This window comes from Piliocolobus tephrosceles, chromosome 10, assembly GCF_002776525.5.
Source record: "Piliocolobus tephrosceles isolate RC106 chromosome 10, ASM277652v3, whole genome shotgun sequence".
NCBI lineage: Eukaryota > Metazoa > Chordata > Mammalia > Primates > Cercopithecidae > Piliocolobus > Piliocolobus tephrosceles.
The window spans coordinates 96,221,069-96,242,216 of record NC_045443.1 but is presented as its reverse complement, the minus strand read 5'-3'; the positions used below and the strand labels follow the sequence as shown (position 1 = coordinate 96,242,216).

Below are 21,148 nucleotides of genomic sequence, written 5' to 3'. Positions count from 1 at the left end.
CTCTGTGACCAGTATGCATCTGCTCCTCTGACGCTCTGTGACCTCAGGGTGTGGTGGACACTCTGCCTCTTTTGGGTTAGACACTGTGATGGTTTCTCAGTGAGAGAAGACCAGGCAGAGCTTGGAAGAAAAGGCAGAAATCAAAGATACAGATTTGGAGAAGAGAAGAAAGCTAGAAATTGTCTTGAGAAAAGGACTGATTGAAGGTCGGAGGAAAAGAACTTTTCTCCCAGGCGCTGCTTGGCATGGCATCTGGCCTGACAGAATCTCCTGTCTCTTGCTGATTTGATCATAAAATATAGAGTGGACCCACAGGGAGAGCAAAAGCCTGAAGAAATAGCTGGGGAATTGGCTCTGTTGGAGCACTGTTTGCGTGCTCACTGCTGTGACTGTGAGCCGCCACACCAGCATGACTAATGCCTCTCCTCTAGGCCTAAATTAGATTTTGATTGTGTTTCATAGATGTTCACTGAATCACAGAAGTTTGAGGTAAAAAGACCCAAACTTCTCAGGAACACCTCCTGTGGTGTGTGTGGGATCATCCTCACAGGCAAGGCTGAAGCGCTCCCAGGACTCAGCAGAAATACCAGTAGTAACTCCTTCCCTACCAAGGCCTCGGGGGCAAACCAGCTGCCCACAGGGAGAGCTCTAAATGGTGTGGGCTCCTGGGGCCAGTGGGCTATGGAACCTGCTCCTCCTGGGGCTAACTGGGGATCTGTAAGCAAGTGTGCCCTATCAATGTGTAAACCAAAAAGTATCTGAGACAAGTCTCAGTCAATTTATTTTGCCAAGGTTAAAGACTGTAATTCCAGCACTTTGGGAGGCCGAGGCGGGTGGATCACGAGGTCAGGAATTTGAGACCAGCCTGGCCAACATAGTGAAACCCTGACTCTACTAAAAATACAAAAATTAGCTGGGCGTGGTGGCATGCGTCTATAGTCCCAGCTACTCGGGAGGCTGAGGCAAGAGAATCGCTTGAACCCAGAAAGTGGAGGTTGCAGTGAGCCGAGATTGTGTCACTGCACTCCAGCCTGGGTGACAGAGCGAGACTCCATCTAAAAAAAAAAAAAAAAAAAAGATGCACCTGTGACACAGCCTTGGGAGGTCCTGACAGCATGTGCCCAAGGTGGTCAAGGCACAGCTTGGCTTTATATATTTTAGGGAGGCATGAGATATCAATCAGTATGTGTAAGAAGTACATTGGTTTGGTCCGGAAAGGCAGGACAACTAGAAGTGGGAAGGGGGCTTCCAGGTCATAGGTAGATAAGAGACAAACAGTTGAATTATTTTGAGTTTCTGATCAGTCTTTCACTGAATACACAATTTACATGAATAGTCACTTATGCCTTAGTCTGGCTTAGGGAAACAACAGGACAAAGAAAGCAATCAGATATGCGTTTATCTCACACATGAGCAAAGGGATGACTTTGAGTTCTGTCTTTTGTCCACAGGAAATTTCCTTGTGGGCAAATTGTGAGGGAGGTATGTAGCTTTTTTATCTTTGTAGCTATCTTACTTAGGAATAGAATGCAAGGCAGGTTTGCCCGACGCAGTTCCCAGTTGACTTTTTCCTTTATCTTAGTGATTTGGGGTCCCAAGATTCTTCTTTTCACAAGTGACTAATGCCTGCTGTAAATCCTAAGTTGGACCGGCAGTGTCCTGTTCTTCGTAGATTTCCACTGAATCGCTGCTGCCTCTGGTGAAGTAGTTCAAGTTCCTCCCTAGTTCACCTCCCTCAGTGTTCCTCAGCCATTCCACCCATTCTAATTTGCAGTGTGCCAGTAGCAAATGCTTTCTCATTTTTCTTGCAGAATTTAGCCTACGAAATCATCCTAACCCTGGGACAGGCATTTGAAGTCGCTTACCAGCTAGCACTACAAGCAAGAAAAGGGGGACACTCCTCCACACTTCCAGAAAGCTTTGAAAACAAACCCTCCAAACCTATCCCCAAGCCCCGCGTTAGCATTCGCAAGTCCGTGGTAAGTAAAAAAGATACAGATGTTCTCAAAAACCTTGAACAGGAGGGAAAGGGGCTGCTAACCAGGCCCTTGTGTGGTGTGGGTGCCATTAGAATCCAGGGCCTCTTCTTCATCCTTTACCTTGGCCTCCTCCTGGCATGTATCCATCATCATCTCAGCCTGGTTCCCACCAAGTCTTGGGGACCGTTTCCCTCAACCTGGAGCCTCCAGAGAAGTCTACTTTCTCAGTCACCTGCAGAAACCCTATGAAGGGTCTCAGCAGCAGGTACTGCCGTTCTTGGTGAATTTTACCTAACTAAAGGTTTGGGAAAGCTTGGGAGCAGTGTTCCCTGGGGCTTCAGCTGCCATCTCATCAGAGGGCAAAGCCTCCTGCAAGCCCCTGGCCTCCAGAGAGGTTTGCAGAGGTACACAATGATGATGTCCTCGGTCCCCAGCTAGAGGAAGCTGGATGCACAGGCTGCCCTGCTATATGCAAGGCCTGCGCCATGGCCCGGGTGCTTTGTCTCCCGCAGCTGAGGCTTCCTGCAGCACGGTGACTGTTCAGAAGGTGCAGCCCCTCCTTCTCAGCATCTGCCTTCCTCCAGGAATTTCTTCCTCTTCCCTCCCACAGGCTCTGCAGACATCCTGTCCCAACAGGCTTGCATGACTTCAAAGCGGCCTCCTCTGGTAGTAGCAATATCCAAAAGCTGGAAGTTTCCCAACCAGCCTCCCATCTGGTTTCTGCCCCGGCTGCCGTATTGCATCCTAGAAACTAGAAACCCTGGGACTCCCCCAGAATGCATTGCTCTCACACCCCCGAATCCTACCATCTGGAACTGTCTCTCCTCCTCCTCACCAGCCCCTACCTCCACTGTCAGGGGAACAGCAGCAGGCATTTTTAACGTTTGCAAGGAGGCACCTCCCTTTGTGACAATGCAGTTCTTATTTTCAGTCTTTTGGAGGCCTACCCCTGTCACCCTTCTTGGTAATATCAACATCCACAGGGATGACCCCTCCAGCATCTGGTCTCACATTTCCCTGACAGTTTACTTTCGGGACCTTTCCCTCCAGCCCCAGCCATTCGTTCCTGTGCCCATCACTCATTACCCACCATCCCCAGGAGCTGCACCTCCTCTGAAATCTTTCTTCCAACGCCACGCTCTGAGCCCCTGGTCCTCCCACTCAGCACCGACCCAACCCAACACACTGCTTCCCAGTTCTGTATCTCCAGACTCACATGGCCAACTTCTTTCACATTTCCACCTTGATGCCTCACAGACGTCTGAAACTTAGCCTGGCCAGGACACAATTCCTGATTTTCCCCTCAAAGCTCTTCTCTCACCATCTTCCCCACCCCACAGCCACTCACCATGCAACTCAAGCCCAAAGTGTACAAGTCAGCCGGGATTCCCGTCTTCCCCTTACCTCTGTATCCAGCCCATGAGCAAATCCCATCAACCCTACCCCTAAAATATATCTCAGTCCCGTCCACTCTTCCCCACTTCCTCCATCTCTCTTCCAGTTGGGGCCACTGCCACCTAGCCCCAGGCCTATGCAGTATAGCTCCTTGAGACTCCCCTCCCCACACAGCAGAGATCAGTCATGGCACCCTCTGCCCCAAGTACCCAGAATACAGTTTCCCCCACCACAGTCCTCTTTGATGCTGAGGTCTTCCCATTCCTTGACTATATAATGCTCACTCCTACCTGAGGCCTTTATGCCACCTGCTCCCCACACCTGGAATATCCTCCCCCAGTTTCTGCATGGCTGACTTCATCTTGTCATTCAGGTCTCGGCTACTTGAAGAGGCGGATGTCCTGACCACCCAATCTGATGTAGACACCCAGTCACCTTCAAGCATGTCATCTGCTTTTAATTCTGTGTAGCATTTATTAATTGAGAGTTTTTTACTGATGGCTTGTTTATTGTCTGTCTTCCTCCACAAAAATGTAAGTTTCATGCACACAGGGACCCCACCTGTCTTGTCACCACCAGGACCAGGCCCATAGCAGGTACTCAGTGAGTATCTGTGGATGAATAAATGAGGGCCTGTGGGTGGATTTCATAAGCGTATCCTTGAGATTGATTAGGCTGTTAAGTGTCCAGGAACTTGCAGAATGTTTTAGAGATTATCTCTCAGACTATTGTATTCATTCTTATGTGGGCTAAATAAATCTGTTCACAGCAGGTGCCTCTATCTGACCTTACCCTGGTCCCCACAGGCTTCTTCCAGAAGAGCACAAAGGGTTAGGTGCCATAAGAGCTCATAGAATATTCATCCAGATGCCTTCAAGGGAAACAGGAAAATATACAGTGAATGATACTGATGTTATTTATGTGCCTCAAGATCAGTCCCCCTCGACAGGCATTAGTATTCTAGTTCCCTCAGCCCCGAGCATTTCTTGGTAAGAAATATTCAGTGATCCCTAAGAACACGTGAGGTCCTCCCCACAACCTTATGGAGATACAGTCAAGGCAGCTGCGAAGCTCATGGTGTCAGAGAAATGGGAGAGGCCTTCCCACCACCCCAGGTTCTGAGCAGAGCAGGCAGCTAAGACAGGGCAGGCAGACCTGGAAACACCAAAGGAAGAGGCAGCCATGGTGTAGATCTCACCCTGGGGCCGTTCCTGAGAGCGGACAGCCCCACCCCACCCCAGGAGTGGCCCGTTGTATTTGTTGCACAGGGACAAAATCATTTTAGGATTTGTCTCAAGGCTCAGCCTGACAGGGCCCCCGCTCACCTCCTCACCCTTAGTTGTCTGCCCTCCTGTTCCCTATCCTGCAAACTGACCCCAACCCCTCAACGACCATTTTCCCTTACCTCTGGGACTGTTTTTTATTGCTATGTGATATTTTGACACATGTATACAATATGTAATGATCATATCAGTAACTGAGATATGCATCTCCTCAAACATTTTTCTTTTGTGTTGAGAAATTACAATTCTTCTAGCTATTTTGAAATATACAATAAATTATTGTTAACTATAGTCACCCTACTGCGCTATCAAATATTAGAACTTACTCCTTCTATTTAACCATATTTTTGTACCTATTAACTAATCTCTCTTCATCCCTACTCTCCCTTCTTCACTTTCCAACTTCTGGTAACCACCATTCTACTCTGTCTCCATGAGATCCATTTTTTATAGCTTCTACATATGAGAACATACAGTATTTGTCTTTCTGTGCCTGGCTTATTTCACTCAACATAATGACCTTCAGTTCATTCATGTTGCTGCAAATGACAGGATCTCATTCTTTTTATGGCTGAATAGTATTCCACTGTGTATATATACCACATTTTCTTTACCCATTCGTCCACTGATGGACACTTAGTTTGATTCCATGTCTTGACTGCTGTGAATAATTCTGCAATAAACATGGGAGTGCAGATATCTCTTTGATATACTGATTTCTTTTCTTTTGTGTATATACCCAGTAGTGGGATTGCTGGAATATATGGTAGCTCTATTTTTAGTTTTTTGAGGACCCTCCATGCTATTCTCCATAGTGGCTTTACTAATTTAGATTCCCACCAACAGTGTAGAAGTGTTTCCCTTTCTCTGTAACCTCACTAGCATCCATTAATTTTTGTCTTTTTGATAGTAGCCATTCCAGCGGGGCTGAGATGGTATCACATTGTGATTGTCATTTGCATGTCCCTGATGATTAGTGATGTTGAGCACTTTTACCTATACCTGTTGGCCATTTGTATGTCGTCTTTTTAGAAATGCCTGTTCAGTTCTATTGCCTATTACTTAATCAGATTGGGTTAATTTTGTTTTTGTTTTTGTTTTTTGCTATTGAGTTTTTTGAGTCCCTTATTTATTCTGGTTATTAATCCCTTGTCAGATGGATACTTTGCAAATATTTTCTCCCATTCTGTAGGTTGTCTTTTTGCTTTGTTGATTGTTCTCCTTTGCTGTGCAGAAGCTTTTTCACTTGATGTAATTCCATTTGTCTATTTCTGCTTTTGTTGCCTGTGCTTTTGAGATTTTACCCAAAAAATCTTCGCCCAGACCAATGTCCCGTAGTGTTTCCCCAATGTTTTCTTCCAGTTCTTTCATCGTCTCAGGTCTTCCCTCTAATTCTTTAATCCATTTTGAGTTGATTTCTGTATATGGTGGAAGATGAGGCTCTGTTTTATTCTGTGTACAGATTATTCTGGGACTTCTGCATGAGCTGTTTCATCTACTTCAATTGCCTCCTCCTCCTGTGTTCAGGCAAATACTTGCTGGTCCTTCAGCTGTCCATTTAAATATTACCTCATTCTTTTGATACCATTTACTCAACAAGTATTTATTGTGTGCCTATTATTTACGGGATTGCCAGGAGCTTTTCTGCGTTTTGGAGAAAATGGCAGTGATCAAAATAGACAAAATCCTGCCTCCATGAGCATACATGGCAGTGAAGGATGAACAAATAAATATGTGATGATGCATAATTGCAATAAATATTGTGAAGAATAAGGTAGAAGAGGACAGCAGAAAAGTTGGGGTGCTTTTTGTAGGAGTAAACAGATAAGGCTTCTAGGAATACAGGTGGCAATGGAAGTGGCATTTGAGCAGAGACCTGAATAGCATTTAGAGCATGAGGCATGCAGGTGTCTGGAGAAGGGAACTCGGGCAGGGCAGAGGATGAGCGCAGAGGCCCTGGGCACGGGCTTGGTGGGCAGGAAGAGCAAGGAAGCTATGTGGCTGGAGCACAAAATTTAGGTGGGCAGGGGTACTGGAGGTCACGGTGAGGAGTTCGGGTTTTGTTCTGACTGACTGATGGAAACCACTGGAGAGTGAGAGCCGGGGAGTGGCATGGCCTGATTCACCTCCTCCATGAAGCCCCCCTGGCTCCCAAGGTGTGTGTGCCTACATGGTGCCCTCTCTTCCCCTCGTATCTCACCTCTCAGCACTGAAATCCGCCTCTGTCTGCTCCCCATCTGTGTGCTCACAAGGGCAAGGGCTGTGCCTCATTCACCGTCACCCTCAGGGTGCCCTGCAGAGAGTCGGTATGCGGTAAATGTGTGTCCAAAGAGTGAGCACGCGAGCCGCCTAGACCAGCATCGCCGCCCCCGGCCTGGGGCGCTGGGCCTGGCGTGGGTTCGCCAGCGGCGTCCGCGTGCATGCGCGCACCCGCGCGGCGACCGTATAACAGGCATCAGCCTTTCTGTTTTAAAGCAGATCGACCCATCTGAGCAAAAGACTCTGGCCAATCTACCGTGGATTGTGGAGCCGGGCCAAGAAGCCAAGAGGGGCATTAATACCAAGTATGAAACCACGATTTTCTGATACTCGCCGTCCTCCTGTCCTCGCGGTGCCTTGCTCGCCAAGCAGTCCCGGAGCAGGCTTTCCTTCGCGCCTCCGCGTCCACCCAGCCCAGGAGGAAGACTGCTCTGAGCGTGCGGCCTTGTTACGGGCGAAAGGCCACTGGCCATTCCTGGGGAAGTTCTTTCTGCACCAGTGACGGAAAACGCAAGACTTTCCGGTCGCAACCCCCGAGAGGCGTGAGTTGAGATGGGTTTTCCCCGATGCTCCCGACTCCCCTCCCCACCACCTCCCAAGGTATTTCTGATGACTCCGCCCCAGTACTTGCTTTGCTTCATTTGGGGATAATACCTTTTCTTAAAAAAAAAAAAAGAAAAAAGAAAAAAAAAAAAAGTAAAGGGGATCTCTAATACTGCCTAAAAGTATGTTTTCACTGTCAGCAGTCTTAAGGGTGAAATCAGAGCAGCACTACCCCTCCCACCTCCAAAGCATCTGTAAAATCATTCTATCATTGAGTATCATTTAATGCAAAAGGACAAAAACAACTCCCGTGATATGATTGCCAGGAGATTCTGTTTCCCGATTTCTATATTTGTGGATTTTATATGTAATCAACTATGTCAGAGAAAGAAAACCTTTCAACTGAATGATTGGTTCAAAAGGAAAGAATGATTTAAAATAGAGGAATTTATTATGCACAGCAAAATGTGTCTTGTATTAAATATTTTTATTAAAAGAATGTTTCATTAATGCATTGATAAGAAAACTAGGTTAGTTGTGAGGGATGTTTCTGGTTTCATTTCAAATAATTAAATTTCTATGGCTACTACCAAGAGGACTGGCTCAGTGGTGGCAAAATAGTGGTGATGCTCCCTAAAGCAGGAGGCCCGAAAGTGCTGAGGCAGCCATCAGCCTGCTGAGATTGTTTTTTTAATCTTCACAGTGTTTTAAAGAACATGTTAAAAAAAATAATAATCTAGTGCTCCTGCTGTCAAGATTTCTGTCATGGAAACCTTGTTTGAGAAAGGTGTTAATAAAATTCTATTGCAAAAATTTCTTTTTCTAGAAAAAATAAATACAAAAAAAAGAAGAAATTCCAAAGTAATAAAACTTTTCTTGAGACAAACAAAAAAAAAAGTTTGCTTACTATTTGATTAAATAAAATTTACTTACATTTCTTTAAGGTATTTTAATTTTTTAATGTCTCTGTGGAGTATTTGTATGATACCATAATGTATATTTATGTAGAATCAAATTATATAAACAATACCAATATCATTATAGAAAAAAATAACATTTTAATGTATATTGTTCTAACAATCATATTGTGAATCATTTTGAAGTTCATTATAGCGATATTGATAAATTGTGGAATTGTCTTAATGTTTTTTTATTAACTGATATTATTTTAAACCTAATGATCAGTTACATTCATCAGTTGGTGAGTTTTGAAGAATAACTACATTTTATTTCAAACTAAAAAATGTATATGGTTTTAGTTCAGTGTTGAAGAATTTTAATACAATATTAAATTACTTGAACTGAACAGTTCCTTGTATATATTTTGCCTATTCACTGTTGATATGTATGTAGCAAACTGAGAGTTAAATAACACTAAAATATGGTACCAGGAGGCAATTGTATAGGAGCAAAGTCAATAGGAGCTTTGCTGAAACAGAAGCATATGTGTAAATAAGCTTGGGCTTCCAGTTATAAATTTTGTAATTTTTGTCATTATTTATATCCTATAAAAAAAGCACACAAAAATAAAACAGAAGTTGTACAGCAGTGGTGCTTGGCATCGTTCTGTGAGCACCTTCCCCACTCCCATTTAGGAGCAGAACCAAAGGCCCAGCCTTCTCAGCATCTACAGCTAAAGGGACTTTTTTAATTGGCAAAATTGTTAAGAAAAGTTGCATAGTTCCAAGTTCAACCAGTCTGAGAAAGATACACAGGCCTCTGAAACTTTAATTTCAGCCCTAAGCCCCCACTGCCTTCTTTTAAATATTAAAGCAGACTGTACGGAGGAATTGTCAAGACAGGCATCTCTAAAAGAGAAAGGATCACCAAACTGGATCACTTTTAGCACAGCATCGATGGTATGTTTGGAAAAACATTATCTACATGGTCATCAGTCCTCTCATTTTTTCCTACACACACAGCAGCCCCATAGACCAGAGCAGGGCAGGAAAAAGGAAGGACTAGGCCTACAGGGGGCAGACGAGAGTCGGCCCATGCATTGACGAAGAGATTTGCAGCTGATTTTCTTCAAGGGGAAATTTGACACATTGATAACTTCAGTAACCATGGGCAGGGGGGTCATTGAATGCTAACATTACTCAAAAAAGGACTTGAATTCAATTACTCCATTTAATTATTTCTTATTAAATTGTATTCTATGACAAATTTGAGTGAGTGAACTCTATGAAAATTATTCCCAGTTAATTCATTAATAAGTCATGGAAATGATTTTTCTCAAGACACACAAGATTTTCTCAAGTTGGAATACTTGGGAATATTGCTGGTTCAATGTTTGGATAAGATGGAGCAGAAGACAGGCTTGGATGAAGGAACACGTGACCAAATCCTCAAAAATCAATAAAAATTCATACCTGGATTCAAGGTAGCATCACTCCTAATTATTTCTGAAAAGAAATGAAAATTTGATAAGTGGTCTAGCCTCAAGAGAATTAGAATATAATGGCCATTTTCAGGAAATCTGTAGGAAGAAGACTTAAAAAAAATGAATAAATTTCTAAGTTCTCTTTTTAGATAGGCTAGTCGATCTGAAGGTTGGAAACACATTTTTTGAAATAAAGTTGGGTGACTAGCCAACACAGCCAGCACAGAGCCTACATGCGGCAAGGCCCCACTGAGCCACCCCGTGCTCCAGTCCTTTCTCCCCAGCAGTCAGTCAGGCAGCCCCACATTTACTGCTGTCCGTGCCTCTAGGTAAATGGACACAAGCATCTGCCTGCCCCACCAACAGAGTCCCGCTTCCCTCAGAAACCAGTTCCAAAGCAGGCAGAGACGGTGCTTTGAACTTACTCAGGCCTTTTGACCGTCACCATGCTGCATATTGTGACTCCGTTAGTAGCTAGGAGCTGGAACTTATTTTTGTGGTTGAAATAACCCTGAGACCTTGGTGCCAACCAGGGGAATGCCACCTCCACTTAACTGTTTCTGTCTTCAGCTCAAGTCAGTCTACTTATTGAGAACTCACTCTGTGCTTAGCATGGCGTCAGTTTCCTTAGAGTTGCTTCTGCAAAGATGATCATTCTACAGCCAACATATTGCACTCAGTGTGCAACTCATCAAAAATCATAGCTACAAATTATTATTAAAACAGTTATTGTTTTTCTCTCCAAAACCTCAGAGACCTATGTATGGGGGTGGCGGGGGGAAAGCTGCATGGGCATTTAACTTTCCAAGAGTAGTTAACGACCAGTGATGTGAAGACTTACACTTCAGGCTGAAATAAGAGATCCTTCATTTGTCATCTCCAACGGGGTCACCCGGCAGAAGGTGGCGACTGCAGCCACGGAGGTTTAATCAGGGCTCCTAACTTGGTTCAGACAGTGGAGGAGCGCAGGTATCAGATGACAGATTTCACGAGTACAGACGAGCTAATGTTCCAAGGGGCATGTTCCAAGCCCCGCTATTTAGGACATCTTGAAGTTCTGTCTCATCACCACAGTAAGAGCAAGAGATGGAGTCAGATTTTACAACCAAAGTCAGCTCACGATGTGGTAATAAAAACCATTCAAAGCAATTCATATTCAATACCCAATTTAATTGTCCTTTGGATGGCGCAGTGTCTCAATCAAGCATCCCAACAGCTGCTCCCCAGGGAGCCTGCCTGCCTGCAGCCCTCCCTCTCAAGTGGCAGTAAGACACGTGGGAAGTCAAGAGGCCCCCAAGTAAGAGGCAGCATCAGCTGTTTTTCTGACATTTGAGTGGCGGATTTCTCTCTGATTCTCAAAAGTGCATGCTCAGTTTTCTGAGAGGAAAAAAAACAATGCCAGTGTGCTGTGTTGAGTCAGAGGAGACTGAGAAAGACGAAAGGTGCAAGTGTATTCTGGAATCTCATTTTAGCAGGCCGTTTGTGGGGTGTGGCTTTGAGCAGGTTGCAAACTCACATGCCTTCCAAGCCATATAGGTGACATGAGTGAGTGGGGTGGGGACTGTGCCTCGTCTCAGGGGCAACCGCTGCTGAGTTCCAGATGGTTGTTGCCAGGCAGAAAGGAAGACCCTGGGTCCACAGATTTTCTAATAAATCTGGATTTTTATGCGAAATCATTGGGTTTTGAAGTGTTGGCAACAAACGCTGTTTTAAAAAATAAGTGTGAGCCACACAGAACTCATCTGTGGGCTGGGTGTGGTCTATGCATCAGTTGTTTGTGAACTCGTTTATTAGCTTTATTACTTTCTGAGATTCCACGAAGCTTCAGCAACCTCACAGCTAGATACCCAGTTACTCATCAGGAAAACAGAGTGTTTGTGGCTGGGGTGAGTGGGTAGAGGAGGCAGAGATTCAGGGGTAGGTGACAGTTGGTGAATTGCTGTTACTCACCAGGTTTGTTTTGGGGAGTATCAGTTAGGAATTGACTAGTAGCAAAGGACTAGTAGCAAAGACCAGCAATAACAATGTCTTAAACGAGGTAGGGGTTGAATTTTCCCTCATGTAACATGAACTTCAGAGGTAGGCAGTACAGAGCTGGAATTGTAGCTTTATAATATCATTGAAATCTCAAGATCCTTCTGTATTTCTACTCTGCCATCCTTTGGAAGTGGCTTTTAGCCTCAAGAATGCCTCATTGTCACAAAATGGCTGCTGGAGCATCCTCCAGCACACACATATTCCAGGCATTAGAAAAGATGGTAAAGACCACAGGATGGAAGCATTGTCTAGCTGAATAAGGCAAACTTTTAAGAGCTTTCCTGGAAGCTCCACCCCACAACTTCTGCATACGGCTCATTGGCCACCCCTACATAGGAGGATGGAAAATGTGGCTGCAATCGTTAGTTTTAGGTGAGCATACTGCAGCCCCCAACAATGCAGGGGTTGTTAGTGAGGAAAAGGAGGAGATTGGATATTGTTGTGGTCACTGGCAGTGTCTACTACAGTGGGAATCATCACAGTAATAGCTAAAAGGCAAACACAAGCACACACAGGTGAGACATTTGAATAGAGAAAGCAGTACCTGTAAGAGGGATTGATGATAATCCTGACAGAGTTGCTCTATAAATTAGCCACCAAACCTGAGCAGGAAAGATCCCCACAGCTGTGTTAATATGCACATCAAACATCTGTGCTGCCCAGCAAGCTCCTGAGAATGTTATGGGCAGAGCAGGCACAAAGGGGCACGCTGCATCAGCAGACATCGCAGCACCATGGGTGATGCTAAAGGAGGAGACTGGCAATGACTTGGTTGGGCATCAGGGGTGAGAGTAGAGGGCGCTGGCTCTCAACCTCTGCTGCACACTGGAATCACCCGGGGAAATTTAAAGGCTCCCTAGGAAGTGAATCCTTGAAGAGATGAACCCATTTGCTAAAGTCACACAGCTGGAAAGTTAGTGTAGTCAGGGTTGACCTTAGATCCACTTGACAGCCAAAGCCACACACATACCACCACACTCCTAAGCAACAAGCCCAGGGTCTTTTCTCCCCTCGTTCCCAGTCCTCCTTACCACTTGATGGGTGTATGCATTGCCCAAAGAGAATCAAGTTTTGGATAGTTCAGAAGAAAGCAAGTGACAGCTTTCCCGCTAAGCAGTGTCTGTCTCCTAAAAGCCAATGGCCATAAGGAGAAGGAGGTGGTAGAGGAGGGTGCCTGGAGCAAGGTGTCTGCCATGGAGCAGAAGCAGCAGGGTTCCAATTTGTAAATCATGGAGATTTGGGCAGTACAAGAATGGGGGTTTGTAACTGGGACAAAAGATAATTATTATGCTGTTTATTGAGATCTATGTCAGATTCTTGACATATTTTTCTAAGCCCCACAAAAGCCTTGTACGTTAGGTTCCCTATTTGACAAATCAGGAAAGTGAGGCTCTAAGGGGCTGCATCTTTTCAAATGAAAGGAAAAGGAGAAGAGGGGAGATGAAATCAAGATGGCAGAAGAAAGCACACAGATCCACTAACCCAGGCCTGCCACTAATTTGAAATGAATCCCTTAAGAGTTTCAAAGTAGAAACAGGCTTCTCCAAAGGGAAGGCAACAGTAGCTCTGCTACCTTCCCTGCTCAATGCCTGAATCATCCGAGAATTGAGAGCAGGTTGGGCAGTGGCCAAGTGCTGGCAAATCCAATTCATTCCAACCCACCTCTCCCGTCCATTGCCTTCTATCAGAATGTTCCTGCTGCTTTTTTCAAAGCGCAATCTCTATAGGCACAGATACAAGTTAATCCGACTACCAAACGCAGAAGCTCCTTGGGAGCAGACAGCATCTGGTGTCCTCTGAGAGCTTAGTAGTGATGTATCTGTCCTGATGCAAGTGGGTAATGAATGAAATGCGGAACCGAAGTGATGCTCTTAGACCCTCCAGCCCAGGGGCTTCAATGAGAAGGTACAGGGAGTGTTACCCAGTGGAGACAGAAGGCCGTGGACCAGAACCCAGCTCCACCACTTTGCTATGGGGCCCTGGAAACCTAACCTCTCTGCATCTGTTTCCACACCTATGAAAGAGAGATAACACCTTGCAGCACTGTTATGATTCAGTTAAATAATGTATGGAAAGTGCCCAGCCTGTGGGCTTGGCACATAAAAGGCCCTTAAAAAATAGTAGCTCCCTTCCTTCCTTCCTTCTAAAAGACTTGGTGTGTCTCCAGAGGTTAATTGACAGAGAGTAGGGCAATAAGCCCAAGATGAAGGGCTTAGTGAAGGGCCCACTACTAATTGAAGGTGAATATAAGAACGTCTCCAAAACCATCACATAAGCTAATGGATGACCTTCCCCAGCTAGTGAAACCAAGCCTTATGACCCCCAGGCTGATGTCATCTGCCGCTAAACCTAGGAGTATTCTACTTCCAGTTGTAACTGACAGGCAACTTACAAGCCTAAGAGTCTTGGCCTGTCTATAAAGAATGGCAGATTTGGATTCTAGCCCTGGCTTTGTCACCAATTAGCTGCTGGGGTTTAGTTCTTCCTCTAAAAACTGAAGCTGCAGTCTGCAGATCCACTCAACTCCTGTGAAGATAAATGAGAGTTGGGCAGTGCCTCGAGTGGAGCGGCGATAAACATTTGATTGAATGCGAACGTGTGCTCCTGTTCCTCAGAACAGCCACCTCGGTATTGAGCAGGAGTCTCCACTCACCTGCTCAGTGTTTTCCAGTTTGATCAGTTGTTCTGAACCCCCAGACCCAAACTCAGGCCTCAACCACCCTCTCTAGTTACATATTCCAGCCCTGGGTGATGGAAATTACAGAGGCAGATTTTTCTATTCATTTCTATGTGATAAGGAGCATTCCCAGTCCTGAGGGACTGACCTCATAAATGAATTTACAGTGAACACCAGCAACTTGTTTTCCTGAATCTTAATTGAAATGAAAATTTCCCAAGTTCTGGTTTTCTCACATCACTTGACTCAGGAGCAAGTCATTGTTGGTGCCAGATGACTTCAAAGGCCTGGTCTCTGCTGCGTCTCAGATGTGACCCCCTTCTTCTGCCCCTCTCATGTGAGCATATACAGTAATTCTGTAGTTAAACTCATAGCCCAAGAGCAGCGGATTTTCTAATTCAGGCATTTTAGCAACTGTATAGGATATCCATGGTCCTAAGGGGAGTGGTTATGAGCAAGGAATGTATTCCAGTGACAATCTTCAGAGACTAAGAATTATTAGAAAATCATTTTCTCCTTCGCTAAAGGTCAGTGAGTAAATTATAATATAAAACGTTTGTGGAATAATAGACGGTCATACTTGCTGACTTAAACACTCCAGGGATATGTTCATTCATTTTATATTAGCAAACCTCTTTTATCCAAGTAAAGTTTTACTTTCACCTAATGATGTTTCACAGAAAAAGGCCAAACTAAAACGGCAAGATAAAATGCTGGTGATATGCTACAACTGCATTTGACAGTCTCATGGTATCCTCATAGAAAGGGAGAACGTAGACTGTGTTATGAACACGTGGGCAGATTCATCCCATGGAACTCTGGAGATGAATTCCAGTCATCCAACAAGTGTTTACTGAGGCCCTTATTGCAATGCTAGGCTCATGTTAGACTGTACAGTCCTGGCTTTCAAGGAGCTTATGATTTACTGGGGACCTCAAGAAGCAAGCAATTCCAAAACAAGAAAAGCCATGACAGAGAAAAGAGAATGCTAGGAGAGGGCAGGGCAGCCCTTCAGCCCTTGAGGGTCATCTCAAAGAATTTGTGAAACATAGGGAGTTAGGGGGAAAAAGAAAATTGGGGAGAGGACAGCATAGAGAAAACAGCATACACAAAGCTACAGAAGGGAACTCGGAGCAGGTCCAGGGTTTAAACAGAGGTGTAAACACAAAGTTTAAACAGAGAAGTTTAATGTGACTGAGATGAATGCTCTGGAAAGATCATGCAGAGGGGCACAACTGGAGGCAGAGATGGCAGCTGGGGCTGTTGCCAGGCAAAGAGGAGGGGGCTCAAATGGCATTGCAGAATGTCCCCTGAGCACTGTCTTAGTGCAGGCAATGAGATAAGTGCTTCACAAGCTTTATCTCATTAAATCCTACAACAATCCAGAGGGAGAAACGGATCCTCATTTTTCAGATAAGACAACTGCTGATACTGTCCTGTTTTCTTATCATCTGTTGTCCCCATGATCTCTCAACAACTAAAATGTATTTATTTATTGCTTCCTCTGCTGCTTAAAACAGTGTGTGGCACGTAGACGCTCAAGGCATACAGGACAGATAGGTGGGTGTATAAGCAGCCTGCTCAAGGACTCCAGCCAAGAAGACATTAAGTTAAGGGGTCCATGCCTGCTGCATTCACTGTACTTACCACACTAATTTGCAAGTCTTAGTCTCTCTGCTGGTCCTTTTCACTCTCCTGGGCTTATCCCTCATCCCACTGATCTCCAGACTGCCCTGGACTCAGTCTCAGGGCCCCCTGTCTTCTATCTACACCCACTTCACTGCTGATTTCATCTAGTCCTCTGATTTTAAATATCATCAATTTACTGATGACTCTCAGATTTCTACCTCCAGCGTGGCGCTTTCCCATGAACTCCAGAGCCTTGCATCCCGCCTACTCAGCATCCCCACCTGGATGTCTAACGGGCATCTCAAACTTACTGTGTCCGCAAGGCTGCCTTCATTGTCTTCTTCATCTCAGCTGACAGCAACTCTCTTCTTCCAGTTGCTCAGGCTAAAACCTTGCATCATTCTGTTCTTGTCTCTCTCACAACCTTTATTCAATCCATCAGCAAATCCTATTAACTCTTATCTTCCAAAATATGTTCAGAATCCAACTTGTCACAAGCTCTGCTGCTGCCACCCTAGTCTGGCCCATCTTCATTTTGTGCGGATGATCACAAAAGCTTCTCACTGGTTCCCCTTTCAGTTGATTCCCACTGCCTGGATGATTCATTAAAGCTTAAATCACATCACTCCACTGCTCAAACCTCCTACACTGGCTCCCAGAGTCAAAAGTGAAGTCCTTACTGTGGCCTAAGAGGCTGCCTCTGGTGCTACCCCAATTCCTTTCTGCCCACCTCTCCTGTTAGACTCCCCACACTCACCCTTCTCCAGCCACATGGGCTACCTGGCTGCTCCCAGAATACACCAACCCATCCCCTGGAGTCTGCACCTGCTGTACCCTTCAGAATGGTTTCCCGACAGATGCATAGCTCACTTCCTCACATCTTTCAGGTCTGTACAAGTGTCAGCTTCTGAAAGAGCCAGTCCATCTAAAACTGTAACCCCTTCCCCTCCGCTTGCACATACCACCGAACTCACTATAGATTTTACTTATTTACTTTTTCTGTCTCTCCCTGGCCCTTAACTGCTGTAGAGCAAGAATTTTGTTTTGCTCACTCCTGTATTCCCAATACCTACAACAATGCCAGGCACATGGTACATCTCAATATTTATTAAACCAATGCATGAACAAACTAAGTCAATAAATAAATGAATTCTCTTTTTTACAGGATCTTCTTCATGCCAGCCACACCGGGCAGGAACCATCAGAGAGACACAATGAGGAGGCACTCAGAAAATTCTGATAGAATTGAATTTACATATAGCTGATAAAGCCTAGATAGAAAGGTTGATGGATTCAGCTTGAATCTTTGACTTTAGTGGTCTAACAGATAAATGACAAGCAAAGAATGAAACAATCCAAAAATGTTTTCAAAACAATTTTGTGAATTTTATTTTTACAAAAATTTTTTAAATTCATATTTTAAAATGTATACCAAGGCAAAAAAAACATATAAGCTATATCATAAATACAAGAGAGTTTCAAAACATACAAGAGACATATAATGTAAAAAAAAATTTTATATATGCAAACTCCAATGTAATTTCTAATACAAAAAAAAAAATACAGCAAGGGAAAATGCTTTAAAAATGCTCATCTGCAAACTACAAAACAAAATCCTCCTCTTGACCAACTGCATGAACTGCCATGAAATTTGCAGCTCCATCATATTAGGTGTCTCTTCTTTCTTCATGTTACCTTGTCTGTCTTCCCATTTTTCTTTTAAGACAGGGTCTTGCTATGTCACCCAGGCTGGACTCCAACTCCAGGGCTCAAGGAATCCTCCTGTCTTAGCCTCCCGAGGAGCTGGGATTACAGGCACGTGCCACCGCACCCGGCTCTTCATTTCTTTTTAAGACAAAGGCCATTCAAGGCTTTTTAAAAAATTGATGTGTGTCGTTATACTTTAACAGTCAGTGGCTTTTAATTCCAAAAGGTAATACTTTATGCTCTGAGCTATATGTGAGATGAGCCCCTAGTGTGTACAAATAAAATTATGATTTGGGTATTCTAAGGAGACATACCATTTATAGAAACTCCTTTTGATAAAATTAAGGTTTCACTTTTCACATTTGCTTAAATCACAGTAAGCCTGTAAACTAGCTCCTCGATCCACCACTTAAAAACAAAAGCCTCCTTAACAATGCAAAAGGTTGCATTCACTGTATTTATGGTTCCATCAAAGGCTAAATAGCTTATCTAAAATACAACTGAGTGATCTATTCCCTTACCCTCTCCCCGACCTACCCCACAGTTATACTAATATGCACCAAAAATAAAAACAAGTTATCTGCTATTGACACTAGTAATCATTTGATTTAGCTCCAGTTACAGAAACAAAAAAAAATCTTTGAATTTTGATTATTTTTTCTGGGAACCACGTCTACTATTAATTTATCTCCATTGCCCTTAATAATATATTTCAGAGAAAATGTTTCTTTAGATTTAAGCTTCAATTAAAGTTCCTGATCAGGAGGTCAAAAATAGCAAGTTACTGAGTTTTTTCCCCTGTCAAAAGCGATTTTTCCTGATTAACCTTGGAAATAAGAGAAAGGAAAGAAGGAAGGAAAAGAAGAAGAGAGAAAAGGGAAAGGAAAATAGGTTGTTTGGAAGGTTAATCTTCTAGAGTCACAGTGACTCTTCTGGAACTACACAGAAAACCAGAGAATTCTCCTGAAATTCACTAAAAGAATGGCATTCACAATGCCATTCATTTAAAAGTAAATGGAATTAGATGAAAATTGTTTTACTATTTCACATATCTTAGAAAAATCTTATTAAGACTTATGATTAAAGTTGGCCCCAACTCAATGACTAACATTTAGCAGTGGAGAAACTGCTTTTTAAAAAAGAAAAAAGTGAGGATTAGGAAAGATCAGGTTCATTGAAGTAAGAAGTTTGATATGTAATAAACCAGAGGGAGCAGGAATAGTGTCCAACTCAGATACTGACAACTAGAGTCCAGATATGGCACAGGGCTGCCAGCAGCTACAGTGAGAAAAGGGTAGACCAATAAAATCTACTCTTTCCAACATACAAGTTTTACTTCACAAAAAAAAACTGCTGAAGGCCAGGCCAGTGGCTCACATCTATAATCCCAACAATTTGGGAGGCTGAGGCAGGATTACTTGAGGCCAAGAGTTCAAGACCAGCCTAGGCAAAATATGGAGACCTTGTCTCTACAAGAAAATTTTAAAATTAACTGGGTGTGGTGGCTCATGCCTGTAGTCTCAGCTACTTGGGAGGCCGAGGCAGGAGGATTGCTTGAATCCAGGAGTTTGAGGCTGCAATGAGGTATGATTATGCCACTGCACTCCAGCCTGGGTGATAGCGCAAGACCCTGTCTCCATTAAAAGAGAAGGAGCCTGGCCAGGCACGGTGGCTCACATCTGTAATCTCAGCACTTTGGGAGGCCAAGGCAGGCAGATGATGAGGTCAAGAGATCGAGACCATCCTGGCCAACATGGTGAAATCCCGTCACTACTAAAAATACAAAAATTAGCCGGGCGTGGTGGCACACACCTGTAGTCCCAGCTACTCGGGAGGCTGAGGCAGGAGAATCGCTTGAACCCAGGAGGTAGCGGTTGCAGTGAGTTGAGATCGTGCCACCTCACTCCAGCCTGGCAACAGAGCGAGACCCTGTCTCCAAAAAAAAAAAAGAAGGGGCCTGCTAAATCCAAGACTCAGTTATTGAGTCTATTAAAGGAAATGCCGCAGACTATGCACACAGACACAATATTTTTACAGCAAATTTAAAGAGTGCAAAAAACTCTAAGATTGTATTTGGGAGAACAATACCCCCTTGGGGTAAGTGTGGTTCAAAAAGCAGGCCACTGCTACCCTGAGGCACAGCCTGCATAACAGTAATAAATACAGACAGTATTAAAATACACATTTCCTCCAAATTCTTCTCATTAATTATGGCAACCATTTTGAATGCATCAAGACAGAATTACCAACAGTACAACAAGGTATGTATTCACATTTTCATTTGCATCTTAAGGACAAACTGTTAATGATGATCATGAAAAACAAGAGTAAAGGTATGTTCATTTGGGGAAAAGCTACATTAATATTATTCATCCAACCACAAACACTTTTGTAATGAATGCAATACTGCAAAACAATTCAGAGCTTTATAAAAAGTTGATATCCGAGTTTCATTAGAATTTTTTTCCAATTCAAAATTTTTAAAAGTTCAACTACATTAATGCTTAACTATTTTATTCTAAAGTCTGTAAAATATATAAAATACCAAGATTATCCACAGTCACATACGTTTTGAAGTCAGGGGACACATGTATTTTCTTAAGATTGGTTCCATTTGTGTAGAAGGTCTGTGAGGATTCCCCAGTGACAACGTTCCACCACTGTTCAGAGAAAAATAAAATTCTCATTAGATTGATAATTACACTGTGTGACAATTCATAGCGCCAGCAGATCCTCTGCCCTATGTCCTCCCCGCAACCAAACTCAAAGCAAACAGGAGGAAAATGTCTTGGGTTTAATGCTGAATACACTGTTCAACCGGGTCAGCCTTTTCCTGATGAACACTAGTGATGGCCGCACTGCTCCACCTACACCTAACTCCAACTGTGAGTTGTGCTGGAGAAACATGCAGCCTGCTTGAGAGCTGCAGACAGGAAGCTACAGAGTCCATTACGGCAGTGGCCGGACTCAACTCTCTTGTCTGCACGTCCTTCTCAGGAGAATGGGCAGAAGATTGCCCCTCTCTTCACTCAAATGCCCCTTTGCAGACACAGACTGGTATTCTGACAGAGACCCAAACTATTCATAATATGGGCTACAGGAAACAATATTCTCTCCACTGAATCTTCCCTTTCCCCAGGTGTGATGCAAAAGCCCTTGACCAAGTTTCTTTATAAAATAATCTACATTATTTATTTACTAAACAAATACTGAACATCTCAAACATAGAAAGGGCTCTAGCCAAGTCCTTCCTTTC

General features: G+C 43.8%; 2 protein-coding genes across 18 annotated transcripts in view; one reads left to right on the top strand and one right to left on the bottom strand.

Moving 5' to 3' along the window:
• Nucleotides 1–19,367, top strand: part of ANKS1B (ankyrin repeat and sterile alpha motif domain containing 1B) — a 1,351,669-nt gene extending 1,332,302 nt beyond the window's left edge. For 5 of the 9 annotated variants that reach the window (XM_023182207.2, XM_023232564.1, XM_023182372.2 and 2 more), the window contains 2 exons: nucleotides 1,812–1,979; nucleotides 7,133–7,578. In XM_023182207.2, coding sequence (XP_023037975.1) covers nucleotides 1,812–1,979; nucleotides 7,133–7,243 — 279 coding nt within the window. In that variant the 3' untranslated portion in view covers nucleotides 7,244–7,578. Of the gene's footprint in view, nucleotides 1–1,811; nucleotides 1,980–7,132; nucleotides 9,073–17,350 lie in introns of those variants that run through there. The other 4 variants (XM_023182451.3, XM_023182541.1, XM_023182286.2 and 1 more) reach the window with 2 other exon arrangements.
• The window catches only part of APAF1 (apoptotic peptidase activating factor 1), a 126,447-nt gene that overhangs the window by 14,961 nt on the left and 90,338 nt on the right, over nucleotides 1–21,148 (bottom strand). For 6 of the 9 annotated variants that reach the window (XR_002724710.1, XR_002724717.1, XM_023183333.1 and 3 more), the window contains one exon: nucleotides 20,461–20,552. Coding sequence is in view for 7 of the 9 variants with exons in the window: in XM_023183333.1 (XP_023039101.1) it covers nucleotides 20,461–20,552 (92 nt within the window). In the remaining 2 variants the exon portion in view is untranslated. Of the gene's footprint in view, nucleotides 1–10,862; nucleotides 10,900–17,547; nucleotides 20,553–21,148 lie in introns of those variants that run through there. The other 3 variants (XM_023183746.1, XM_023183826.2, XM_023183897.1) reach the window with 3 other exon arrangements.